Raw genomic sequence first — 8,957 nt, forward strand, 5'->3', positions numbered from 1 at the left:
ATATATTAATTTGGCTTGTTTGGGTGTTTGTCTGTTTGTTTGTTTGTTTGTTTGTATCCAATAAACGTCAAAACGGCTGAACCGATCGGGCCCAAATTTTTTGTGAGACATCACGTGAAATAGTTCGTAGATTTTTCTGTTGAAGTTTATAGCCAAGCAATTTTAAATTTTAACAAACAGAGCAAATAAAATGTTTTAAACTAGCCTTTGAAGCACAAGAGACAGGCTTCTCCCTCTTGCAGTCACAAACACGACAGCAGGAAAGAGGTCAAATTTATGTGACGACTTTGTGACCATGCACCTCCTCTAGTTTTGATTTTAAGCACAAAATTAAAATAAGCAAACTTATCCAGTAACATTACATGTTATAAATTTAAAACGTGTTTGTTCTTTTTCAAAGCACTTTAACAAAAAGAGTTTTTTTATATAAAAGAGTAAGATTTCAATATTGCAATATACTTTAGATAAACGTGATCAGAGATTGTAATTTGTAGTGTCTCCACTCTCCAGAAGAAATAAAATTACATTTAATGACACAAATTATTAAGTTTATTAACGAGCTGTTTGAACGGATGAAATAGTAGTATTACAAATTATATATATATAACAATATGTGTTTAACAAAATTGTACGTTTACAGTTTGATCAGGTTTGAGAGTTTACATTTGTTAAAACCTGGTACAAAACTTATACTGTCACTTACCTATAGGATACTATGAGCTTAGCTGTCCTACAGACATTGCAAGGGGGGGCGGGGGGTAGAATCGTAAATTTTGAAAGATGACAAATCACTTTTCCTTTAATATTTTGATTTAATAATTTACAATTTTTAATTGAGAAAACATACAATGTTTTTTACAGAAGCTGCTTCGTTAACATTGAAGTTAAGAAACTATTGTGATGTTTTCAATGTTCATAAAAACTTTCGACTTTTACTCTTCTTATTGGCCTGGAAAAGTCTCCTTCCTACTTCTTTTGAATTAAGCAGCTGGTTGTTCTGCTGCAGGTTCCTCTGCTACTGCTGCAGGAGCAGCTTCCTCAGGTTTAGCTGCTTCCTCTCCCTCAACAGGTTTAGCTGCTTCTGCTGGCTTTTCTAGAAGTTGTCAATTGATATTACGTTAAAAGTATTTTTTTCTTACAAATGTTTCCTTTTATCTATAAAGCCATAAACATTAAAATGTACTATTCATGATTTAACTATAAAATATTACATCAAAAGTGCTTTTTCATATTTCAGATTATTAAAAATAAGTATTATAAATAAGGTTTTAAATATTAAAGTAAGTATTCTTTTTTATCTCCTACCTGTTCCTGTTCCTGATCCATAAGCTTCAAGATCTGCTACAAGACGTTGTTTCTCAGCAAACATAGTTTTCAGAGTAACAAGTTGGGTTTCAAGCTTCTCAATTGAGATCTCAGAGCTACCATCAGGAGCTGCAGAATCCTAGAATTTAGATATATTTGTATTTAGTTTAGTTTCTAGATTCTTAGTAGAGATCTTAGAACTACTTTTAGTTATCTTATTTCTTAGAAGATTTATTTTGGGAAGGAACTTAAAGCATAAAAAAGAAATACAGTGAGAAATGTTTTTTTTCTTAGTACTCTTTATTTGGTTTTTCTTGAACCCAACTGCAGTACGTTTTAGATTAATAATTATACTGCACAGAATTGTCTATCAATATCTGTCCTGGAATTGCAAATTTCTCTGACAGACCTAGTTCATCATCATTTATTTCCTGCAAAAAAAGTTGTGCATGGACTGCCAACTAATTGCAAAACTTCAGTTTTCGCAGTGAATGCAAAATGTTGTCCTGAATCCTGATGCATCATAGGTAGGAATTATTGAATTTGAAATTACGAAGGAACTAACTAGAATTGGACTTCCTCTTTTGACAGAGTCTCGTTAGTAATGTAAGGTAAGTAACACAATTGGTAATTGCATGATTTTTTTTTTACTTTTTAGCTTTTAAATGGAATAAAAAAATAGTGTGTAAAAAGTGTCCTAAAGTAGCTTTAAACGCAATTTCATTAAAAGGGAGTGTTCGCGAAAAATAAAAGGGGGTACAGGCATAATGCGATAAAAAAAGCGCTTTTGATCGCTACTAATCTTACTTCTAGCTGTTGCGTCTATAAGGAGAAAATTGTTAAAAACGACTCATACCGAAGAACGTAGTGTCCATACAAATTCAGACAAATGCAACATACGACTTAGACCGAAAAAAATCTATTTAATTTCAAACAAATCATTCAGATATTACAACCTATAGTCATCGATTATCTTTCGCCACATTTGTATATAGTTGATTTTTCATAAAATGTTTTGATTTTTAAAAAAAAATAATATTTAGCTTAGAACTTGTTTTCGAACATTCCTGGAAAATATTAAAATGTCGTCTTCATTACCAAAAATCCATGAAACAGGAATAAATGTTTTTATAAGTAACTCTCAGATCATAACATAATTCGAACCACTTCGTCAAAATTGATAAATTTTTCGATTTTTCGACAATTTTCCGTGTTTTTATCGTGTTATTTGCTGTTCTGCTTCATTAGATATCATCTTAAATTCTCCGGAGTCGGTTGCACTTAAGTGTAAGAATATTTGTGATGGAGTCTGAATTTCTTAAAATGGAAATTCAATAATTCTAAATATCTCAAGCAAATGCTTTTAAGTGGAACAGGAGCAAAAGGTAAAAGAAATTTTCTTATAAAATGACAAGACATTAATTAAAAAAAGAAATTTATTTTTTGAAGAATTAAATTTAGTAATGCGGTAATCGTAAAAAAAATAAATGACGACCTAAGTGACGACTGTATTATCTGAAATTTTCTAGAAAGTTTTACCATTTTTAAAAATTCAAATTCCAAACTATCTCAGTCTTGTATAAATTTGTAAATTATAAACAAATTCATGCTAAGTTAATTAGAGAATCCAGCAAGCAGGAAAATAGGATTTAAATTTACAAATTTAAAATTTAAATTTCATCGCCATGATTATTAGAGCAAACATTTAGTAAGATGATATATTTTAAGATAAGGTCAATATTCCCCTAAATTCTGGAAATATTTCACACTTTTAAGTGGAAAATTGTGAAATCCCTTACGCAGCAAAATACCTTGGAACCTTTAGGACTTAAAGTATATGAAACTGGGGGTGTTCAAAAAAGTGATAGAAGCATATTTGAATAACCCTATAACCAAAGAAATCTATCTAAGATTCACATTACTTTTATATCTAAATGATTAAAGGGACTGTAAGCGTAAGTATAAGTGAACCTCCGTGCAATGATAGCAATGCTCGATTCACAATGGTACCTTTGTAATTTTAATCTGATAAAAAATGTGGAAGAAAACATCAAATCAAATCAAATCAAATATATATATTTGTCCCAAGCCAAAAACATAGAAAATATCATATTTTAAAACATATTTTTGTTTTTTGTAAATTTCTCTTTTGCACAAAAACCCCAAATGTAGGGTCACTTGAAATTACAAAGTCTTTTTATAGAGTATCTTCATTTAGCAAGACAAGAAATTCTCAGATGGGGAACTGAATTTCTAGAATTATATCTGTTTTACATTACATTACATAAAGTATACAACCAAAAATACTTGAAAACAAAATGTATCTTTTTTTAATTTAAAGAATTTTTTGTACACCTTGTAGTTGAATAAAACGAACATATTTATCTCCAAGCCAATATTCAATATTTTCTCCATGTATTTGACTTTAAATTTGAATTCCTACTGAAAATCTGATTTTGATATGTGTCCTAGATCATTAATCAAACCCTCCAGGTAGAAGGGGAACATTTTATCTTAAACTTGTACTTTTACATCAAGCTACAGCTTAGAACATTCTGTAAACGAACAGCAGGTTTTTTGAAAATGAACAAAATTTAACCAACGAACTGCAAAAAACGTTGATTTTGAGATTATTAACAAAAGAAATTAAATATTCATGAAAAATGAACAAAAATCACATTTTGAATGGTGTATTCTGTTTTTTTTCCGCTCCAGTGATATTTTTTCATTAAATAATCGTTAATGTTACTTACTGTCAATGATTTCTAAAATATTTACCGTGAACCATGTTAATATTATTGAAATCTTTCTGAAAAAATAAGAAAAAACTTTTTCTGAACGAATCATTCAGTTCTTATCTAAGAACTAACTATCCCAACTAAATGTTGATGAACTGTTAGAAACAAGTCTGAATATTCCCAATATCAAGCTAATTATACCTTAGTTGAAACCCAGGAACTCAGTTCACCAACGTTACCATCAAGCTTGTTCCAGCACTCTACTAGAGTTGTCATCCTGGCAACCCACTCCTTTGTAGTCTCATGAACTGCTAACCACCGACTGCGGTAGCCAGCAACCTGAAATAGGTTCAGGAGTCCAGTCATGATCCAGATAGTTAATCAGATTTTAATTAGCAAATTATGGATACTTTTTATATTCAATTTATTGTAATAATTTATTTATTTTGACATTTTTTTTTGAAAATTTTATCAACCACTATCAATAAATCAAACATGAAGAAAAATATATATAACTTTCCCTTTATAACCTCGAAGTTTCTAAATGAATTGAGTCGTTGCCACAAACTCTAACTTTTTAATCCCTGTATATTTGCAACCCAATGTCACATACCTTAGATATTTCAAACTATCAATCCTCTTAAGTCAAATAATTTATGTTTGAAATATCAAAGGTTTACAAGGTCAGGTTGCTAAGATATAGGAATTAGAAAACTTGAGTGTGTGGCAGAGACTCAATTCCTTTGTCATCATTATTGGTCAAAATTGGTAAAAATTGGGCATCAGTAATGATTAAAATTTGTAAAAATTGGTCATCATTATTGATTAAAATTAGTAAAAATTGGTCATCATTATTGATTAAAATTAGTAAAAATTGGTCATCATTATTGATTAAAATTAGTAAAAATTGGTCATCATTATTGGTAAAAATAGGTTCATGGTTCATTGACAACAATTTTTTAACTGAAATTGCAAACCTTGTCATCTGCATCAGTGTGTGAAGCCATCTTCTGTGCTGAAACTGTGGCTTCTTCCAAAATCTGGAGTTTAGTTTCACACTCCTCTTGGAAATTCTATACAAAAATAAATCAAACCAGGCTCACAATTTGATCTTAGAATTTTCAAAATGTCACCTTAGCATCTCCAAGAATCTCACAAGCCTCTACTAGGGACTTGGGAGTCTTCAGTCCTTCAACCTTCCTCTTCTCAGCCTTCTTCAGCCAAGGATCAAATGCCTTAATACCAGTCTGGAACTCAGCCCAGTATTTAACATCCTCACTGAACTTGGCACATTCAGCCTTCACCTCATCATCAAGCTTGTTCAATTCATTTCTAACATTCTTCAGCCTTTCAATAAACTTCTTGGCATCTGATGAAACCTTCTCTCCCTGCTTGGGGAAGATTTCAGTTTTCTCTGCTTCTTGTTTGTTGCAGAAGTCGGATTTTTTGCTGATATCTTCCTGAACCTCCATAGACTTAGTGACTCTGTCTTCAGGGCTCAGGACATCAGTTGGATTTTTGATGGTGTCCAACCTCTTTCTGCCCTCATCCAACCACTCTTCCAGATCAGTAACAGCAATATTCCACACAGCCAGCCTCTTGTTGAAGTCATCGATAAAGAGGAGACGTTCATCCGTCTTTGCAAGGATATCAATTCTGACAGTGAGCTCCTTAACTTCATCGTTCATGCCTGCCTTACGATCTTCAGGTAACATTTGTTGAAGGGTTGCATTGGCATTACTAACAGTGTTGTAAACATCCTCAATTGTGTGTCTATAGTTGGCTGCAGTTTTCATTCTCATGTTGTAATCAGCAGGACCTTAGAATATATGTACAATAAGTAAAGGGTAAGACCCCTTAAAAAGAGTTTTATTTATGAGTGTTAAATAGTTTACACCTGCAGAAAGATCAAAGATCTTTTTGATTTGTTCAAACTCAGCATCTGCAGTATCCAGATGTTTGTGGCATTCAATCTTCTTGTCCTCAAAGATCTCCCATGAGCTAAGATTGTCAGCCAGGGCCTTCTTTCTGATCTGAGCCTTCTCATTGGTGTCTTCCCATGCTTCTCTAAGCTTCTTGACATGACCCTCAAGGAACTTGGGACAGTTCTGATCCTGCATAAGCTTCTCTCCCTTGGCAATGAAGTCTAGAACCATCTTTCTCTTGTTCTCCAAGCTGTTCACGACCTGCACAAAGACATTGTATAGAACTTATTCAAAATTTGATTTTCAGCAAAATTACCTTATCCTGCTTCTCAATATGCTCCTCAGTCTGTTCACTGTTACCGCTAAGAAGTTCCTTGACTGATCTGTTTCTCAAGTCATCAATAAATTCAAAAATGGGAATAAGATCATCACCATAGGAGTAGCACTTCCAGTAGCATTCTGTCTTCACCAAAGTTTCCTGGATATTAACATGCAGGAAAATGAATTTTCTAAAGCTGGGCCAGCCTGTTTTACCTGAATCTTGGGAATCAAAGTTTTATGTCTTTCCATGATCAGCTTTAATTTCTTGCTCTCTTCTTTTTGCTCATCAGGAGCTCTTTCCTAATTTTCAAATAGATTTTACTTTAAGAATTCGTTTTAAAAAACTTTTAGAATCATATTTTTACCTTCATCAGAGTTTCTAAAGTTTCAGTCAGCCATTTCTTGGTCTCCGCTCTCTCCAGATTTTTGCAAAGAGACTAAATAATTATTCATCAAATTCCATAATACTTTTTTCAAAAACAAGACAGTTGATTTTGCATTAGTGAGTTGTGAAAACTCTTTTGAAATTTTGGGTTTCAAAGGGATTTTATTTCTCTTGAATGTTAATATAAAGATTTTTGCAAGGAACATTTTGAACTTACCTGAAAGTTATCCTTCTCCCTCTTGAACTCTGCAGAGGTGTAGACCTTGCTGGCGCAAACCTTCTGGATGGCCATCTCTATATTATCCATCCACTCCACCATCTTGCTGTACCTGGTGTCGTACACCTCCTTGATGAACCCATAGTTCTCCTGCCAAAATGTCATCTTGACACCTAAACCATGGTGTTTGAGAATGAGATGAACAAAATGATTTTATTTAATCTTTTTTTTTCAATAGGCGTATTCCAAGATACACATTTCATTATTTTGACACATTAGCATTTTTCAAATGGCACTTTCCAAATAGACATTTGCGAAAATATGGGGTTAGAAAAAATTATTTGGGAAAAGCTATTAAGAAGTTTTCCTCAGGAAAGTACTTTTTTGAAAATACTTAACACCAAATAAAGTATCATATAACAGTTAGATGTTTATTCGGAAACTTTCTTATCATATATGTGTCGATCAATAAAGTACACTTACTCTTTATATCATAAACGCAAATATTTGTTAGAAATGTATTATATTATTAATTTAAAAATTATTAACGATGATATTCATAAGCTTTCAATCTTTAATTTTTGTTTAGAAAGTTTCCTTTCGAGGAATTGAGTTTTGTGAACAAACAAGTTTTTCTTATCCTTATATATCTAATATATCTTAAATATCTTATATATCTTGTATATATATATCTTTTATATATGTATATCTTATATTTCTTATATATCTTATATATCTTATATATCTTTGCCACCTAATTTCTCAGACCAATTAGAAATTTCAAACTAAAATCTAAAGTTTCAAATCATCTGATTTTGAAATATCGAAGGGTTACACCATCAGGTTTGATGATATAAAGGGATGAGAAAATTGTAGTTTGTGGCAAAGACTTAAGACCTAAGATATTTCAAGTTATTAATTCTGTTAGATCAAATCTATTAAGTTTAAAAAATTAAATGTTTACATTGATAATATATAGGGATTAGAAAATTTTAGACTTAAGACTTAATTTCTTTGTCCCTTTAAAAATTATGAATTTTAAAAATGTTCTTTAAAAAAATATCCCTTTAAAAAATGATTTACCGACTTGTAGTAGTATATGGTGGCTGAGTGCCTAGACTGACACTGATCTAAAATATCAAATATTCATCAATGTATTCAGATTTTAATGCTTGGCTCAGCCCGCCAGGTTGACCCAGCGCGCTAGCCTGACCTCTGGGTTGACCCAGCCCGCTAGCCTGACCTCCGGGATTGACCCAGCCCGCTAGCCTGACCCCGAAGTTCCGTCTGCTTGAATCAGGCTGACCCAAGCAGACTTTATTGAGGTTAACATAAGGCCCTTTTCTCATAGCAACAAAATATCCTGATTTCAAATATCAAACTTTGAGAAAAATTTACATTTCAGTGTCATTAACTTTTTCTACGCATTATTATACATTGCCCCCCCCCTCCCTCTCAGCTGTCTTTTATTTTGACTTGGTTCTGAAATGGGCTATCGACCTAATTTCAGCCCTACTTCCTTTGTCTAAAATCTATTTTATTTTTCTATCTGAAAGGAATTGAGTCTTTGCCACAAACTCTGATTTTAAATCCCTATATTTTTTCAACCCAATGTTGTAAACCTTAGATATTTCAGTATATGAATTCTTTTAGATCAAATAATCTAAGTTTGAAATATGAATGGTTTACATAACCTGCAGGTTGTGAAAATATAAGGATTAGACAATTTGACCTTGTGGCAAAGACTCAATTTATTTGACTTTAATTGTGGTTCTCTATAAAGATAAATTACAGATTCATACAGGAAAGACAATGAAGAAAACTTCTAGACAAGAAAACTAAGATTTTTTCTTCATTGATTATCCAATTATGAATCAGGCAATATGCAATTCTAAAACTACGTTTACAGTCTCTTTAATAAATAAATTATAGTTCTTTACTTTAAAACAAAATTTAGTTTTAAACATTAAAAATACTTTATTTTATTTTATTGTAGATATAGTATTTGATCTTAAAGAAGTAACATCTTTAACTAAAAGGAGGGGGTAAGACCCCTTAAAAAGAGT

The 8,957-nt window shown here is 31.9% G+C and overlaps 1 protein-coding gene across 2 annotated transcripts; it reads right to left on the minus strand.

Moving 5' to 3' along the window:
- Nucleotides 1-526: 526 nt before the first annotated feature.
- LOC111701753 (dystrophin) lies at nucleotides 527-8,026 on the minus strand. Of its 2 annotated transcripts, none has more exons than XM_023473162.1 (11): nucleotides 7,975-8,026; nucleotides 6,892-7,064; nucleotides 6,655-6,726; nucleotides 6,503-6,589; nucleotides 6,285-6,446; nucleotides 5,941-6,229; nucleotides 5,177-5,862; nucleotides 5,021-5,116; nucleotides 4,245-4,382; nucleotides 1,306-1,444; nucleotides 527-1,093 (listed from the first exon to the last, which is right to left on the minus strand). In XM_023473162.1, the coding sequence occupies exons 2-11, from the start codon at nucleotides 7,054-7,056 to the stop codon at nucleotides 981-983; spliced, it is 1,947 nt and encodes a 648-aa protein (XP_023328930.1). In that variant the 5' UTR covers nucleotides 7,057-7,064; nucleotides 7,975-8,026; the 3' UTR covers nucleotides 527-980. The 2 variants fall into 2 exon arrangements, with proteins under 2 accessions (XP_023328930.1, XP_023328931.1); XM_023473163.1 differs by having other exon boundaries at nucleotides 7,979-8,012.
- Between the last annotated feature and the right edge of the window lie 931 nt (nucleotides 8,027-8,957).

The sequence above is a fragment of the Eurytemora carolleeae genome, unplaced genomic scaffold (genome assembly GCF_000591075.1).
Source record: "Eurytemora carolleeae unplaced genomic scaffold, Eaff_2.0 scaffold228, whole genome shotgun sequence".
Classification (NCBI taxonomy): Eukaryota; Metazoa; Arthropoda; class Copepoda; order Calanoida; family Temoridae; genus Eurytemora; species Eurytemora carolleeae.

Coding starts and splice junctions, on each gene's coding strand:
- LOC111701753 (XM_023473162.1), bottom strand. CDS start 7,056: ATGACATTTTGGCAGGAGAACTATGGGTTCATCAAGGAGGTGTACGAC. Junction 6,447..6,502: donor CTTTGATTCCCAAGATTCAG/GTAAAACAGGCT, acceptor GTTAATATCCAG/GAAACTTTGGTGAAGACAGA. Junction 1,094..1,305: donor TGGATCAGGAACAGGAACAG/GTAGGAGATAAA, acceptor GACAACTTCTAG/AAAAGCCAGCAGAAGCAGCT.